Below are 17,433 nucleotides of genomic sequence, written 5' to 3' on the forward strand. Positions count from 1 at the left end.
ACAATAGTAATAGCTGCCTGCTGGCATGCTGTGAGGGCTGTATCAGATGGTGCTCAGGAAGCATTCAGTACCTGCTGGCACAATGCTTGCACTCGCTGTCATTATGCTGGAGGGGACTTGGGATGACAGTGACTTTGTAGGAAGTGATAGGTCCCATGGACTCTGTCCAGCCATCCAGAATTCCTTTCCAGCCATCCTCACCCAGGGCCCTCCTTCCTGGGCTGCTGGAAGCCGCAGGAGGCCACAGAGTTGGGCAATGCCTGCGGAAGCCCTGCAGCTACTTATTCCAAATTCTGAATAAAGCATGAGTCAGGGCCACCCAGAGCTGCAAACCCCCACAAAAAAGACAGGCTTTCTTGTCGGCTTCTTGTCCGGGCAGGAGCCTCCACCTGGGCCAGTCCTACACAGCTGAGACAAGCAGGGTATGATCTGAGAGTAGCCAGGACAGCTGTCCTGTCCCTACCTCCCTCATCTCACCTCTGGGTCTCAAAGGGTCTTTGTCATCTATTAAAGCGCAGAGATTAGGAGTGTTCTACACAGCAGATGCTTGAGGAAGGGCTGGGGGATGTTATGTAACAGCAGTCATCATTTACTGAGCACTTACTATGCACCATGCACTGTGCTATTGACACTAAGTATGTCTTGTGAGTTACCCTACTTCATCCCCATGCAAGCTCTATGAGGCAGGCAGTTATTTTGCCCATTTTATGGAGGGGGAAACTGAGGCTCACACAGGTTAAGCGCTCAGCTAGAGAGTACAAGTTCAGCATCTGATGGTCCAACTCTGAGGGGTTTCAGGCAGCCAGCTGGGAGTAGGTGAGTCGGTTGGGTATCTTCCCTTATCCTCAGGCCTGGTCAAGGTTGCCCACTGTGTTAGGGGAACCACAATAGGGTGAAGGGAAATTTCCCTACGAGAACCCAAGCCTCATCCTAGTCTCCCTGGGCTTTCCAGGCCTGAGAGCCAGGCCCCGGAAGGGACCAGGCAGTGTGGCATGGGCAGCTGTCTGGGAAGGCAGTGGCCAGCGGAGGAGACCCCTGACCCCAGGCCTGATGGAGGCAGCTTCCAGTGCTTTTTGGAGCCACCCAGCCTGCATCCATGGGGTCCCAGATCTCAGCCCAGCTGAGGGTCCAGAACTGAACACCAGTCCCAGAGTGAGGGTTCATTGACTGCATCTTTCTGCTGCTGCCTCTGTGGATTTCAGAGGGGACCGGGTATGGTCTCACTGTCGGAGGCCAGAAATGGCAGTCAGGGCCTGGTTGCTTGTAGTCAGCAGAAAAATGGTCCTCCAAAGATTTCCATGTTCGAGTCTGCAGAACTCGTGAGTATATGACCTTCTTAGTAAAAGGGAATGAAGGTTGCAGATTGAATGAAGTTCACTCATCAGCTGACCTAGAGAGGGTGGGTGAGCCTTGCTTATCCAGATGAGCCCAGTGTCATCGCAAGGGTCCTTACAAGTGGAAGAAGGAAGCAGAAGAATCCATCAGAGGAAGATACAAAAATGTTACTATGCTGCTGGCCTTGAAGATGGAGGAAAAGCCCAGAAGCCAAGGGGTGTAGGCAGCCTCTAGGAGCTGGCAAAGGCAAGAAAAAGGATTCTTCCCTAGAGCCCAGAAGGAACCATCCCTTCCAAGATGTTGACTTTAGCTCAGTGAGACCCATGTGTGTGGCAGATGCACCGCCAGCAATAGCTAAACTGGAGCATACCCTGAGAATGACCTTACAGTCTCTGACGAATGTGCATTTGGGATTCCCAGCTATGGAAAGTGCCCAACCCGGAGATTCATTTCTTATCTATGAGGAACATTGGGACCCACCACTTATCTCGTAGAATGCAGGCTGTACAGGGGATTGAGGCCCTTTGTTATGGGTGAAATGAAGATTGCCAGGAGGAGGTTATTAGGGTGAGAGTGCTAAGTGAAAATGCTATATAAACTGTATGCTTTTTTTTTTTTTTTTTTTGAGACGGAGTCTTGCTCTGTTGCCCAGGCTGGAGTGCAGTGGCATCATCTTGGCTCACTGCAACATCTGCCTCCCGGGTTCAAGCAATTCTCCTGCCTCAGCCTCCCGGGTAGCTGGGATTACAGGTGCCCGTCACTGCGCCTGGATAATTTTTGTATTTTTAGTAGAGACGGGGTTTCACCATCTTGGCCAGGCTGGTGTCGAATTCCTGACCTTGTGATCCACCCGCCTTGGCCTCCCAAAGTGCTGGGATTACAGGCGTGAGCCACTGCACCTGGCCAACTGCATGCTTTTTACAAGCAGAGGTGGTTCCCCTGTCCAGCCCACCACCACTGCACTGCCCCGTATATGAGTCCCCTCAATAAACCTTATGTCTCGGTCACTGGCTCCGGGTCTCTTCTTTGGTCTCTCAAACATGGTGCCATCCCTATCCTTTTTTTTGAGACAGGGTCTCACTCTGTCACCCAGGTTGGAGTGCAGTGGTGTGATCTTTGCTCACTGTAACCTCAAACTCCTAGTCTCAAGCAATTTTCCTGCCTCAGCCTCCCGAATAGCTAGGACTACAGGCCTGTACCACCATGCCCAGCTACTACTGAAGTCAGTAGAGGTCCAGCATGACACCATGTCAGACTTCTGACCTCCAGAACCATAAGATAATACATTTGTGTTGTTTTAAGCCACTTCGTTTATGGTAATTTGTTATAGTAGCCTTCGAAAAGTAATGCACTGACCCTGTCCTTTGCTGTGTGGACAGGTGGATGCCGTGTTCAACTGTGTTTTGCTTCTCGTCCGCCTTGGGGTTAGGTTTTTCACTGCTCAGTTGCCCCACCCACACCAACCTAGAGCACAGGGAGCAACTTTGAGAGGCAATCTGTTTCCAGGGCTTTATGCTGGGTCCACCCAGAGCCCTGTGGCCAGTCTTGGGGGTGAGAAAAGCCTGTTGGAAACTCATCCCTGTTCTCCGAATTTTAGGCACTTGCCTTCTAGAGAGTCACATTTCCCTCCCCAAACCCTTTCAGAAAATAGGATGTTCTCAGTGTCTTCATCTGTCTCAGCTTCCCCTGCTGGGAGAAATGAGGGAGGGAGCTTATTTTGTCAAAATATGGGTATGTGAGGGGACACTGGGAATCTGTTCAGAGAACCTAAGTAAGCCACGGCAAGGAGGCAGCACTGGAGAAACCTACACAGCTCTAGCCACCCAGTCCGGGGTGAGCTTGAGTGTGTTTCTGTGTTTTGCACCTTGAGGGAAAATAAAGGGGTTGGGAGGGTGGAGGGCAGAGGGACAGTGCCCGAGTGCTCTGAAGTAAGGCTTCCTGCAGCCTCTTGCAGGCGGAAGGAGGATGCTGCTAAGGACACGCAAAAGGCCTCCACATGCTCCCCATTGCCCATCCTTCCACAGTGCAACCTCCAGCCACAGCCCGGCCCCTAGCCTTGCCATGCTCACTTGTCCTGGTAGCCTGGCATTTTACCCCCAGGCTTGCTTTTATGTGTCCATATCATTACAGGTGTCCATGGCAGCCCTAACCCATCCTCTGGCCAAGACAAGGCAATCTCAGTCTTATCAAAATTTGGGATGTCAGCCCCAAATTCTTGGGGGTCAAGAAAGCAAATGCTTCAGCTGCAAGAAAGTCCTCTCTCTTTGCTGTCTCATTCTAGCTCAAAGAAGGGTCAACATGAGAGCCAAGCCATTTGTGTTTCTGTTGATTTATTAGCCAGTGATGGAAACACAGCTGGACCCATATAGAACACACGTGTAGCTAGCACACATCTCGAGAACCGCCCCCCCACCCCCATCCCCTGAATTCAGTGGTTCATTCCCAGAGTTTTCCCGCTGTGAGCTGCCTTGGTGGATCCAGCCCCTTAGCCCCCTCTCCTGCAGCAGAGCAGGATGTGGAAACGCTGACCAAAGGCCAACAGAGAGCCTGAGACCAATCCAGAGGAGAGGCAGGGGTCTCTCCTCCTGCAGAGAGAAGTCCCAGGGCCAATGAAGCATCCTTCTCCAGACACCTAATATTAACCATCACAAGGTGGATCACCATAGTCAACCATGTGTATTATGGGAGCTACTTTTCACCCTTGTACCCAGTCTCCCTCATACCCAACAATCCCCCAGATACTTTCATCTCCAAGAAATTCCAGGAGGATTCTGGACAAAGCTGGATTTCTGCATGTCAGATCATGGGGAGTTTATAAGGCTAAGGGACAACTCTCATTGCTTCCACATGCATCTAGAAGCTCCTACTATGTGACAGCTCACGCTGGGTGAGGGTCAACATCTGGGCAGGAGCTTGGCCGGGTGAAAGATGGTTCCGCCCTGATCTAAGTGGATCCACAGCTCCCTTTTTATGGGGGAGGCTTTAGGAAGAATCTCTCCTGCCTGTCCTGTGTGGAGTGGTCTGGTTTTAGGGTTGTTCCTCTGCAGAGAGGAAGCAATTGGACCAAAGCAGAATCATGGATCCTTCCTCTGTTAGGATGCACAGGACAAGATGGCTGATGAGATACGTGGATGTTTCTAGACCCCAATGTGGATTTGTCCCCAAATGGATGATTTCAGAGTGAGAAGGGGACATCTCCATGGGTTGTGTTGAATCACAGGAGAGGCTATAAGAAATGAGGTCCTTCTTTTTGGGGGGCCAAGAAGATTCAAGTCTGAGAACCACATGGGTTGCAGGTGAGGCATGGACACTTCCAGGGAAAAGGCTTCTGAGAGGGATGGTCACCCTCAGTGTTCCATCTGGAGCCTTGGGGTCTCTTGGTGCTTATCGTTCAGGGGCCTGTCTCTGTCTCCACCACCTGGGCCAATGCCCGCCCCAGGGGGACAGGATGGTGGGTGGGAGCTGTCTCAGGGCACCATGTTCCACCACTTGAAAGAGAAGGGCTTTCTGCGCACATTGGTGCCACAGTGCACCTCCCCATGCAGCATGTGGTATGGAGTGAAGTCATCAATGAAGGTGCAGTGGAGGCCCAGCGGCTCCAGCAGGGACCGCACCTTCTCCTCCAGGCAGCAGCAGCCATTGATGATGGGCCCAAAGGGCTTGGGGATGCCCAGGTGCTTCCCCAGCACCAGCATGTTCACCTGCAGTCCAAAGGGGAAGCAGCACTTCATCACTGGGCTCCCACCCCACACCTCTACTCTACCTGCAGGACCTAGGTTTGTGTTTTAGACAGCCTTGTCAATAGCTACTCACCCTTTCCTGTGCAATGAGAGGGTAACTGGCTAAAGGGGCTGGGAAGAACCGGTTAGCCGGTGCCTTTGGGAGCATCTGCAGAACTCACTCTGGCAACGTGCTCTGGAAACTGCCCTAATGTGAATTTGGAATTGTGGATTGTGGCAGCTGCCATGTTTGTGCTGCAGAATCCCAACCTTCTAGGCCATAACTGATTGGGCCAGGGAGAACAGCTGGTCCAAGATGGACCAATCAGAATCCCTCTCCCAGGAATTTGAAACTGACAATGGGAGCGTCTAGTTGGTCTCTGCCCGTGTCAGTGTCTCTGTGCATGGCCATACTCATCTTTGTCCCCAGGAACAGAGAAGCAAAGGAAGCCAAGCTGGAAGAAGAGGGAGAAGAAGTAGGAGGTGGAGAGGGTGAGAGAAAGAGAGAGAATGAATGATGTAGACACAGAAACAGAGAGGGTTCCAGGCTCTGCTGCAGCTATCCTGCCCGCAGGTTTCTGGTGTCCTTATATTAAGACTCCCTCTGGCTGAAGCTGGCTTCAGTAGGACTCTGTCTCTTGTGAACACAAGAACCTGAATCATTGCACAAACTTCTTGGGGCACATATATAATTACAAGATAGCCTCGAACAGGAAGGAAGGGGAGTGAAAAGAGGCTTTGCAAGCGGAGGGCAAAATGTTGCCTGAAAAGAGGAAGGAAAAAGGGGGGCATGAAGCAATGGTTGTGTGGACAGGTTCCCCACAAGGCTCTGACAATGGGCAAATTGAGTTCTCTTAGGGGATGAGGTGGGGAGGAGTGGAGAGGGGAGCTGGGTGACCTATAGCAGTGCTACTCAAACTGTGTTCCTCTAAAAGGCAGCATCAGCACCACCTGGGTGTTTGTTAGCGCGGCAGCAGTGCCTCGGGCCCTGCTTTAGACCTGCTGAATCAGGACCGCTGGGGTGGGGCCCCACCTGTCCAGGTGTTTCAAAGGCAAGCTCAAGATTTAGAAGCAGGCCGAGCACGGTGGCTTCCGCCTGTAATCCCAGCACTTTGGGAGGCCGAGGCTGGTGGATCACCGGAGGTCAGGAGCTCAAGACCAGCCTGGCCAACATGGCGAAACTCCGTCTCTACTAAAAATACAGAAATTAGCCGGGCGTGGTGGTGCACGCCTGCAATCCCAGCTACTCAGGAGGCTGAGGCAGGAGAATCGCTTGAACCCTGGAGGCGGAGGTTGCAGTGAGTGAGATTGCGCCACTGCCCTCCAGTCTGGGCAACAGAGTGAGACTCCGTCTCAAAAAAAAAAAAAAAGAAAAGAAAAAAAAAGGTTTACAAGCATCAGAGGCAAAGCCCTCAAGGCTCAGTCAAAAGCCACTTCTTCCATGAAGACTTCCTGGATCTCCAGTTCTACCTCTTAGGCTGGAAGTGCTTTGTCTCACCTCCAAACTGCCACATGGCCTTATCCTACAAAATAGATCACTGGGACATGTCCTCAGAGAAGGGAAGAGTTTCCCTCTCAACAGATTAGACTGAAAGTCCCTTGAGAGCAGGGGGCATTCTTAATCATCTCTGCATCTGCCACAGGACACCCTAAATACATGTGGGATGGATGAAGAGCCACAAGCTGGGAGGAAGAGAGCAGAATGAGCATCTGGGTTCCCAGCTGATGCCATGTGCTTTGCACACATGACCTCATGCAATCATTCATTCACTCCACAAATGTCAAGTGGACCCCTTCCCTGATGCCCCTTGGGCCAGGGCTTGGCCAGCAAGCATTCCACAGGGACCATGGTGGTCAGCCAGCTAGAAACCCTTCTGAGGAGCACCATAGGACCCCTGATTCTCCCTGCCACCCCCACTGGCCACCACAATCCTAAATATGACTGTGACCAAACATTTTTCCTCTCTTGAGCTTAGAGGTTTGCAGCCTGATTTGGCGAAGGAGCCATGGGTAGTGCCCTCACCAAGTCAGGGAAGAAAGCCGTTGCTTTTTTCCTCTCGGTCTTGAAGAGCTGTGGGATGTCAATGATGTCACACTCTGCCAGGCCCAGCTCCCGCTTCAGCACCTCACGGTTCCAGTCGATGCAGCTCTGGGGGCAGGGGAGGGCCAGAGTTGGGGACACCTTGCCAGTGTGTTTTGGGGGCACCAAGGCATCATGTCGCTCCCCTCACTTCTTCTGGGTCAAAGGAGGGTGTTGGGGCCCCTCTGTCTGGGCCTGTTCTAACCTGAGCTTTCATGAACAGTTAGCCTCAGATGTCTGTATCCCATCCTTGCCTCCAGCCCCGCCTACTCCCAAATCACAGCCCACAGGTACACCACAGCCCTTGTACCTGCACAAACTTATTGTAGTTGATGAGGTCTTTATTGGAGAGCACCTGGTTGATGGAGATGGTCTTGACCTGCTCATCATCTGTGAAGGAGAGAGATGAAAGAGAAGGACAGGGACAGCACCAACATGAGGACCACCTGCTTAGGGAAGCAGACAGGCAGGAGCCAAGTTCACAGCTAATGGTCTTGCTGAGTCAGCAGCCTCTGATTTTCCCAGGCCTTGGGTGGGTACCACCTGTCTGAGCTTGCCTTGGCCGCTGTGCACATCTTGGGGTATAAGGAGTGGGAGGGTCTGGTTGCCACAGTGGAATGAACTTAGACCTTTATTTGAGTTCACTGGAAGTGGTAACACCTTTCACTGGAAATTTACAACTGCCCGAGGGCACTGGATGAGGAATCCTCTTGCTTTGGCTTAGCGGGGAGCTGGGTCAGTTGCTGCCCACCCACCCACCATCAGTCAGGTTTTATAGGTTCACTGAGCAGCGAACTAGCCAGTCCTGGGATTCAGACACCATCCAGCCCCAATCCTGCCCTTCAGGGGGTGACTGCATGAAATGGGGACCTCCCAGGGGTCCAGATTTTCTCAGCCTGATGGTGTGCCCATGCAGATGAGACTGTACAGGGAAGGGGAGGCTAGAGTCAATGGCACACAATCCTCATGGCTGCTACTTAGTAAGCGCTTACCATGAGCAGGCCCCGAGGGGAGTGCCCAGGTTCAGCATCTCATTTAACCCTCACGGTGACCCCCACAAGGTATGCATTATGATCCCCACTTTACAGATGAGAAAACTGAGGCTCAGAGAGGTCAGAAGACTTGCCAAAGGTCACACAGGTAGGATATATGGGGGCTTGTGATTCAAACTCAAGCCCAGGGCTCGCACAGGGCCTCAAGCCTTGACCAAGGGAAAGGAGAGGGCTACCTTGACCCATCTGCAGGTCTAACACCCGCTTCACCCCAGTTTAAGGCAGGAAGCTGGGGTCCAGTCCCAGCTCCACTGCAATCTTGCTGAGGCCTCTGGGCCAGTGACATCCCCTCTCTGAGCCTCACATTCTTGGGAATAAAGGTGGGTGAGAGTCATCCCATTTGATCTCACGATCAAATGAGATAACACGTGTGATGCACACAGTGTGAGGCCTGGCGCACTGAGGTGTCTAATCAGTGCTCTGGCCTCTGTGTCTGGCCTCTGTGTCTATGTAATTAATCACCACAGTCACTGCCTGAGTGTCAGCCCTCGAGGGTGGGGTGGCTGCTTGTGGCCTGCCATCTGTGAATTCTCCCACGCTCCCTCCCAGCTGGGCAGGTTGGAATAACTCTGCTCAACCCATTCCTGGGTCTTGCTCACCATAAGTTCTCCCAGGAAAGATGAAGGTGGCATTTCTCCCTGCCTGGTACATAATTTGGATTTAAGGATTTCTAAGACTTACTCTAGGTTCACCGGAGTCTAGTTAGGGTGCGTTTGGGAGCAACAGGGTCAAGAAAGACTATTTCTCTTCCATTTTATTGCTAAGGCTCCAGTGTTGTGTTGGAAGAAGTTAATGCTAGCAAACAGAGAGCAAGGGAACTTTGGAAATTATTATACTTGGGGGCGTCTAAGTTCTACAGGAGCTTTTTTTCTCTCTGAGCTGTGTTTGGTCTAGGATGCTATCTGCCTTCCCTGAGGCCATGGGACCAAGAAAATCTATGATCCTGCGTGCCAAAGGGTCTTTGCCCTGGGACCTCTGGGGTCACCGAGAAAGGGAGGATCCTCTGGGATTCATGCAGTGTCAGTGGGGCTGGAAAGGGAGTGAATTTGAGAACCCTTCCAGCAAGCTTGCCAGATGACTCCAGTCCAGCCAGCTCTCTCTCTCAAAATTCTTCCAGTGCAAAACAAAAAACAAAACAAAAAAAAGTGGGCCCTGGCCAGACACAGTAGTTCACACCTGTAATCCCATACTTTGGGAGGCCAAGACAGACAGATCACTTGAGCTCAGGAGTTCAAGACCAGCCTGGGCAACATGGTGAGACTCCATCTCTACAAAAAATACAAAAAATTAGCCAGGCGTGGTGGTGCATGCCTGTGGTCCTAGCTACTCGCAAGGCTGCGGTGGGAGACTCGCTTAAGTCTGGGAGGTCGAGGCTGCAGTGAGCTGAGATCATGTCACTGCACTCCAGCCTGGCTGATAGACCCTGTCTCAAAAAAGAAAAAAAGAAAATGCCAGCTCCTTGTTTAAAGAGCAGAGAAAAGAGTACCATTAAAAGTGCTACAGTATAAAGTTGTTTCTTTCTCCCCCAGTCTCTCTCCTGACTTGTCAGGGTGGTTTTTATTTGCTATTTCACATTGCACTTTGCCGGGGACTTGCATGGGGCTGGACAGACCCTTGCTGGTGTCAGGGCCCAGCCCGTGGGCCTCACAGCGGAGGCCTAGCTCCCAGGGGGCTGTGCCTGGGCATGCCTCTGCTATGAGACCCACATGCTGTGCCCTGGAACGGGGCTGGCAGGTCCAGTCTGGCATCTCTCATTCCCACAGGACTGCCACCCCAAGCCAAGGCAAATGGGCGACCTCCAGAGTATTGTGGCCTCTGGGTATGTGCTGGGTACCTGAGCAAGCCTGGGTGAGACACTTACCCCTCCCAAGTTGCCCACCAAATGCCCTTGCAGGGCAGGGATGACTGATGCCATGAAGATGCTGAGTGGCACATGTGCCCAACCCCAGCCCTCCCCATGCCCAGGCTCCTGCTGGGGGCTGAATGCTGCAGCATCTCAGGACAGTGACAGAGATGGGGGAGGCCTTGCACTGAGGCTCCAGGGAGCACAGGAGTAGGCAGCAGAGAATCTGTGCCAGGGAGGCAGGGAGGCAGGGAGGCTGGGAGGCAGGGAGGCAGGGAGGCTGGGAGGCAGGGAGGCTGGGAGGCAGGGAGGCTGGGAGACAGAACTGTGTCTGAGCAGAGGCTCCAAGCCCCATAGATGCTCCATTGATCCATCAGACCTCACAAAACAGAATTAAGATTTCAGGGCAGCCAGGTGTGGTGGCTCACGCCTGTAATCCCAGCACTTTGAGAGGCGAGGTGGGCTGATCACCTGAGGTCAGGAGTTCGAGACCAGCCTGACCACCATGGAGAAACCCCCGTCTCTACTAAAAACACAAAATTAGCCAGGCGTGGTGGCGCATGCCTGTAATCCCAGCTACTCAGGAGGCTGAGGCAGGAGAATCGCTTGAACTCGGGAGGCGGAGGTTGCGGTGAGTGGAGATCACACCATTGCACTCCAGCCTGGGCAACAAGAGTGAAACTCCGTCTCAAAAAGAAAAAAAAAAAGGGAGATTTCAGGTTAGTGACTGCAGAACATTAAAGCTCCACGGCGTGACCGCACTGGTCACCTGCCTGGGAAGCCACTATGTCCCCGCTCAGTCCATGTCCACCTTCTATCACCCTGCTCCCCGCCTCAGCTCAGCCCCAGCTGTGGGCAGTGGTGTCTGGTGAAGCAAGGTGTGCAGGGGCAGGAGTGAGAAGCCCTGAATTTGGGGACACACCCCTGCTTTAAAACTTGCCCTCCCCCTCTCAAGCCATGATGTGTCTTAATTTGGGTAAGGGGCAGGCAAGCCGCAAGGAGGGACACGGCACTGTTACCCACCAACAACCCCCTGGAACAGGAGGGCCCTCCCGTGGCCACACTTCTGCTTTTCCTGGAAGAGCTTGAAGCAGGCCCCAGGGCTGGCCAGGAGCATCCGGAAGCCCTGCGTGCAGAGAACAGATTCAGCTGAGCCTCCTGCCTTGGCGTGGTGCCCTGGAGCTCAGCTCTTGCCCCAGATGCCAGGGAAAGACACGTCATGCACGAAGTTCTTACCTTCCCATCTGGGGCAGGGACAAAGCTCAGAAACTCATCCACATGGCCCACGGCCAACCAGTCCACAAAGAGCTCCACGGGGGGCTGCACCTTCTGGGCATGGAGGAAGTCCCGCACCACCTGGGTGACCCTGCGGCCACTTGACCTGGGACCCACGAGGTTAAAAAAAAAGTTGCTTAACTAAAAAGACTCCATGCAGAAATAAAATGACAAGAGTTTAGCATTCCTGCAATATCTGATTTTTAAAAAACAAAAAGCATGCATTACTTTTATAAACAAGAAAGTAATAAATATGTATATTTCATTTTATTTATTTATTTATTTATTTATTTTTGAGATGGAATCTCACTCTGTCACTCAGGCTGGAGTGCAGTGGCTTGATCTCGCCTCATTGCAACTTCCGCCTCCCAGGTTCAAGGGATTCTCCTGCCTCAGCCTCCCAAGCAACTGGGATTACAGGTGTGCACCACCAGGCCAGGCTAATTTTTCTGTATTTTTAGTAGAGATGGGGTTTCACCATGTTGGCCAGGCTGGTCTTGAACTCCTGACCTCAAGTGATCTGCCCACCTCAGCCTCACAAAGTGCTGGGATTACAGGGATGAGCCACCGCACCCAGCCAGATATGTATATTTTAAAATTCCACTTAGGGTGAGTTCTGCATGAGGCAGACTCAGGACAGGTCAGTCACACCAGGGCAATGACCTACCAGGTCCCACCATCCAGGAAAATCTTCAGAACCACCCTCACACCAGGTTCTTATTCTCCAAGAGACAGATTTCACCCCCATGTTCAATTTTTAGGAAAATGTATCTAAGGGCATGGTCCAGCTTCCTCTTTCAATGGGATTATGTATTTGAGGGCAGTAGTCCCTTCCAAAGCTTGACTCTGGATTCATTCATTATTTGATCCCAAGTCTGTTCTAACAGCTTTGTTGCATTTGGTTAGCTCAATGTCTTGGTCTAGTCCACAGCAAGTAACCAATATGATAGGATTCCTTTTCCATCAGCACCCCTGTGTCACTACTGAACAACACATCATTTGTTACTCTCTCTGTATGTTATTGTCATTTCACTTAGCATGTCTTGTACCTCACTTCTCTTGCTCTCAGGAAAAGATCTTACATTAGTCATTTACATGGTAGTATGAACAAGCTTTGACCTAAACGCATTTTCTCCCAGGACTGTTGGGAATGGAAACTTTTTCTTTGTTACTTTTTTTTTTTTTTTTTTTGAGACGGAGTCTCGCTCTGTCACCCAGGCTGGAGTGCAGTGGCATGATCTCAGCTCACTGCAAGCTCCACCTCCTGGGTTCACGCCATTCTCCTGCCTCAGCCTCCTGAGTAGCTGGGACTACAGGCACCTGCCACCACGCCTGGCTAATTTTTTTTTTTTTTTAGTGGAGACGGAGTTTCACCATGTTAGCCAGGATGGTCTCGATCTCCTGACCTCATGATCCGCCTGCCTTGGCCTCCCAAAGTGCTGGGATTACAGGCATGAACCACTATGCCCTGTCTTCTTCTGTTACTATTAATTGACTGTTACTAGTATCATCTATTTATTTTCAGAATCAGAAAACCTGAGTCTAGTTATAACTTTGCTTTCTATGTGACTCACTTACCCTCTCTGGGCCCACTTGTAAAATGAAAGTGTTGGACTGAATGATCTCTTAGGTCTCTGCTCTCTCTGGTGTCAGAGTCCCCGAGGTAAGTGTGGACTGTGTCTGGTTAACACCCACCAACCCCACCACATCCGGGAGTATAATTTCATCACTCCTTGCTTCTGGCTCTCTTCAAGGAGTGCAATGGCCCCTGCTCCACCATCATCACCACCCCCAACCCTCAGCCTCCACCCCAGGAACTCCATTCCCTGTCTCTCTCTCACCCAGGCAGGTTGCCCCCAATGAGGATCCTCCCCAGGGGGTACTCTTTCCCATTGGCCACCACTGGGGGGCTGACCTCCAGGTTCCCAAAGGAGTCCAGGCCACTCACAGACCTGTCGCGTGGTTCCCGAGTCACGTAACCAAAATCTGGACCCTGGAGAGGGAAACCAAGTCAGGCGGGGGTGGAGGGTACCAGGAAGAGCCTGAACCAACTTGCTGGGCTTTGAGCTCCTTCAAGACAGGGTGGGAAAGGCCATCCATTCTTCAGATGGAAATACAGAGTCATTGGCGGTGGGTGGGGGATCTGACCCAGTCAATATTTCATGCACGCATAGCAGGCAAAGTTGGGAAGTGCTCGGACTCTCTGGCCCTGCTGCCTTATCACGGCAAGACAGCAGGGGGCGCTCCGGTTGCTCCTGCACTCCCCATGGGACATGGAGCCTGAGGCCATGGCCACTCCATCCCCTTACCTACACAGCCTTCCTGCAAGTTCATCCCAAGGGCAAGTAGCAGCTCAGGTTGCCAGTTGTGGGAACGAAGAGGCTGCTGATGGCCCTCTGGGCCTCTGTCTTTGAACTCTAGAGAAGGGGAGACCTCCCCAGGGCTATCTCTCAGAAGCAACTTCGACAACATCAAGGGTCAGGAGAGAGAGCTCCTAGCATCTGTGTGATCAGTGAGGGGGTTGGAGGGGTCTCTTGTTCTTTACGGCACCAAGCAAGTCACTCTTGTTTTCTCAAGAGGTCCTCGTTAGCAATCATCACCTTCCCTGTTATCCTTTTTATTAAAATAATGATACCAGCTAATAGTGGTGCGCACACACACACTCCCTCCATGCAGGTACTGTGATGATGAGATGCTTCACAAACACCTATGAGGCCAGAGCCAAAATGTCATTTTTACTGATGAGGAAACTGAGGCTCAGAGAGCGGTAGTAACTCACGCAACATCACACAGCATGTAAGTAACGGAACAGGGTTGGTCTGACCCTAAAGCTTGTACTCTGAACAGGTGCACCATCCTGCCTCCCCTATTTAGGGCTGCCAGATTCAGTAAATAAAAATACAGGATGCCCAATTAACTTTGAATTTTAGATAAACAACAACTTTTTTAGTATAAGTATATCCCATGCAATATTTGGGACATACTTACACCAAAAAGTTAACCTGTTGCTTGTCTGAAATTCACATTTGACTGGGCATCCCTGCATTTTATCTGGCAACCCTACCCTCATCCCTAAAGAGCACGGTTCCCACTGCTGCCCTCTGTACCCCACACCCCGGTGTGGCCCTTGGGGTAAGCCCTCTCAGCTCTCAGGGGTGGGCTGCGGCCGGGGACCACTCACCAGGATTCTTTTGTAAGGGAAATCCTGCAGTTCCCCATTCCTTGGGGAGTCAAAGACCACCGGGAGGGTCTTGTGCGGCGCCTGAATGTAGCCCAGCTCCATCTCATCCTGCAAGTGAGGAGAGGCGAGAGACGCACAGCTGTGACAGTCAACAGCTGCCCCTGCTGGCTCGGCTCTGAGCCCTGTGGGGCAGACTGCTCACCAAGTCCCCTGTCCCAAGCATGTTTTGTGCTTGGAGGCGGAGAGGACCGAGGTCAGGGTGCCTGCTGACTGGAGGAGGGGCTGGAGGCTCAAAGAGGGGGTGCACTTGTCTAAGGTCACACAGCAAGACAGAGGCCGGAGGTGAACGAGAACATGGACATGACCTTGGGGGTGTCCCTGTGAATACTGGGCCAAGGCAGGTGGACACAGAGAAGCCCTCACAGTGGCCTGAGTTGGATCCATAAATGTGCCCAGGTCAGTCCTGACCCCTCTGGTTCTGGAGGAAAAGATGGCCCAGTGTGAATGAACTTCACATCCAGGTCCTGCCCTAAACTCTTTATAAACATTAACTCCATTCATCCTCATGACATGCCTGGGCGTGGGCACCATAATTATCCCATGTGACAGATGAGGAAAATGAGGAACTAAGAGGTCTAATTATTTATCCAGTCCGGGCGTGGTGGCTCACACCTATAATCCCAGCACTTTGGGAGGGTGAGGCGGGAGGATTGCTTGAGGCCAGGAGTTTGAGACAACCCTGGGCAACATGGCAAGACCCCATCTCTACAAAAAATTAGCTGAGCCTGGTGGCCGCACCTGTGGTCTCAGCTACTCGGGAGACTGAGGCAGAAGGATCACTTGAACCCAGGAGTTTCAGGCTGCCAGTGAGCTGTGATCATGCCATGGCACTCCAACCAGGGTGACAGAGAGACACTGTCTCCAAAAAGAAAAATAAATTCAAAATATATTAATTTAAAAAAATAAAGAAATAAAAATTAAAAAATATTTGTCCCAAAGCTCACAGCTAGTTAGTTGGTGGCACAGCCAGGCTCTAAACCCAGCCCATCTTGCCCCAGAGTCCTGCCCCAAACCCTCTCAATGGACTGACCTCCGGCCAAGAGGAAAGCTCCTTAACTTGGAATTCAAGGTCTCCCACCTCAACCCTTGCCTTTCTCAGAACCAGTGCCCTGACAGAGGAGAACACACAAGGTTCTCTCTCCTGCCTCCCACCCCCGGACCTTTGCACATGCTCGGTCTCTGCCAGGACCACCAACCTGTACAGCCTGGTGCTTGGCAGCCTGAGTCCTAGCACTGCCTTTACCAGCTCTGTGGCCCAGTCATGCTCCCCTAAGAGCTCCTGAATTATGGGAGACTTACAGGGGGTTATCAAGAAGATGAAATGATGCTATGCCTGGCCTGCAGAAAATGCGGCATAAATGGCAGAAGTCATGTGCCCTCATCTGCCAAATCTGGTCCAGCTCAGATGCTCTCCCTCCTGGAGGTCTTCACTGATTCCCTGGGCAGAGGTGATGCTGCATCCCCCAAACCCTACTGGTGCTTTGCTGGTATAGCCTCTGCACCCTAGATATTTCTTTTTCTCTCTCTCTTTTTTTTTTTTTTTTTTTTTTTGTTGTTGTTGTTGCTGAGGCTGAAGTGCAGTGGCACAATCACAGCTCTCTGCAGCCTTGACCTTCCTAAACTCAGGTGATCCTCTGACCTCAGCCTCCAGAGTAGCTGGGACTACAGACACACGCCACCATGCCCTGCTAATTTTTTAACTTTTTTGCAGAGACAGGGTTTCACCATGTTGCCCCAGCTACACACTAGATAGTAGGAGTAGGTATTTTTCTAGCAATCATTCTGCACATCAAGGTTTCTCAGCCTCAACACTACTGAGGTGTGGGACTGGATGATATGTTATTGTGGGGGCTTGTCCTGCGCACTGTCTGCAGATACTGCAAAATGTCTCCTGGGGACACATCGCCTCTTGATGAGAACCACTGGTCTCAGCTGTTGAGGGCAGGGAGTGTGTGTCTCACACCTGTGCCACCCCTGTGGGCCTAGCCTAGTGCCCAGCCCAGATCTGGTGGGTGAATGGGTGTTGAATCCAGGATCAGCGTGTGTCTGGGTCTCCAGAAGGTTCTGGAGAGAAGCCTCTAGGTCTCACATTAGAAACTGCAGCAAGTTCCCTGGGGAGCACCCAGGTCCTCCTGGATGTTTCTCGGTGGCCCCCAGATGAAGGCCCCTCCCTCCAGGATGGCGTCCTTGCTGGGCCCTGCCCAGTGGCTGTGGTTACCTGGATCCAGCGGTCGTTGCGGTTCTCGGCCTGTGGGCAGATGGTCAGCTTGCAGCCGGCCTTCCTGGCCAGCTCTGCCACCGCATCCACAAAACACGTGTTGTTCCTCACACTACGGACAAGCCCAGGGAAGAGGGGCTCAGGATGGAGCCAGGGCCTGGGGGCCAGAGGGACCACCCACTGCCCCAAGACTCACCGGCACACATACACCTCTAGGGGCGGCAGAGTGCTGGGCGTCATGATCCAGGGTGCCACTCGGAACACCACAGTGTCAGTGAAGATAGGGGATGCCGAGAAATCCTGCAGGGGCAGACCAGGGGAGAAAGAGCACTGGACTTGGAGTCCAGAGGCCTGGGGGGACTCTGATTCCACCACTGTGGTCCATAAGAAAACCCCCTGCTTCTCTGCAAGATGGAAATGAACCAGAGGGGTGGTCAAGAAGTCTGGGGTCTTTCACACCAGTGGTGCCTGGTAGACTTACCAGGAATGGAGCCCTCCCCACTGCCCTTTATTATTATTATTTTTTGGAGACAGGGTCTTACTTTGTTGCCCAGGCTGTGGAGTGCAGTGGGGTGATCATGGCTCACTGCAACCTCAACCTCCCTGGGGTTCAGGTGATCCTCCCACCTCAGCCTCCCAAGTAACTGGGACTATAGGTGTACACCACTAT

At 52.2% G+C, this 17,433-nt stretch overlaps 1 protein-coding gene across 1 annotated transcript in view; it reads right to left on the bottom strand.

Moving 5' to 3' along the window:
* Positions 1 to 3,648: 3,648 nt before the first annotated feature.
* The window catches only part of PADI3 (peptidyl arginine deiminase 3), a 36,671-nt gene continuing 22,886 nt past the window's right edge, over positions 3,649 to 17,433 (bottom strand). Inside the window, exons 8-16 of the mRNA XM_003814446.5 lie at positions 16,960 to 17,063; positions 16,764 to 16,875; positions 14,486 to 14,593; positions 13,146 to 13,297; positions 11,266 to 11,410; positions 11,053 to 11,155; positions 7,445 to 7,524; positions 7,078 to 7,203; positions 3,649 to 5,036 (exon numbers count right to left, since the gene is read on the bottom strand). Of these exons, the coding sequence (XP_003814494.1) occupies positions 4,803 to 5,036; positions 7,078 to 7,203; positions 7,445 to 7,524; positions 11,053 to 11,155; positions 11,266 to 11,410; positions 13,146 to 13,297; positions 14,486 to 14,593; positions 16,764 to 16,875; positions 16,960 to 17,063 (1,164 nt within the window). The 3' untranslated portion in view covers positions 3,649 to 4,802. The remainder of the gene's footprint in view (positions 5,037 to 7,077; positions 7,204 to 7,444; positions 7,525 to 11,052; positions 11,156 to 11,265; positions 11,411 to 13,145; positions 13,298 to 14,485; positions 14,594 to 16,763; positions 16,876 to 16,959; positions 17,064 to 17,433) is intronic.

This window comes from Pan paniscus, chromosome 1, assembly GCF_029289425.2.
Source record: "Pan paniscus chromosome 1, NHGRI_mPanPan1-v2.0_pri, whole genome shotgun sequence".
NCBI lineage: Eukaryota > Metazoa > Chordata > Mammalia > Primates > Hominidae > Pan > Pan paniscus.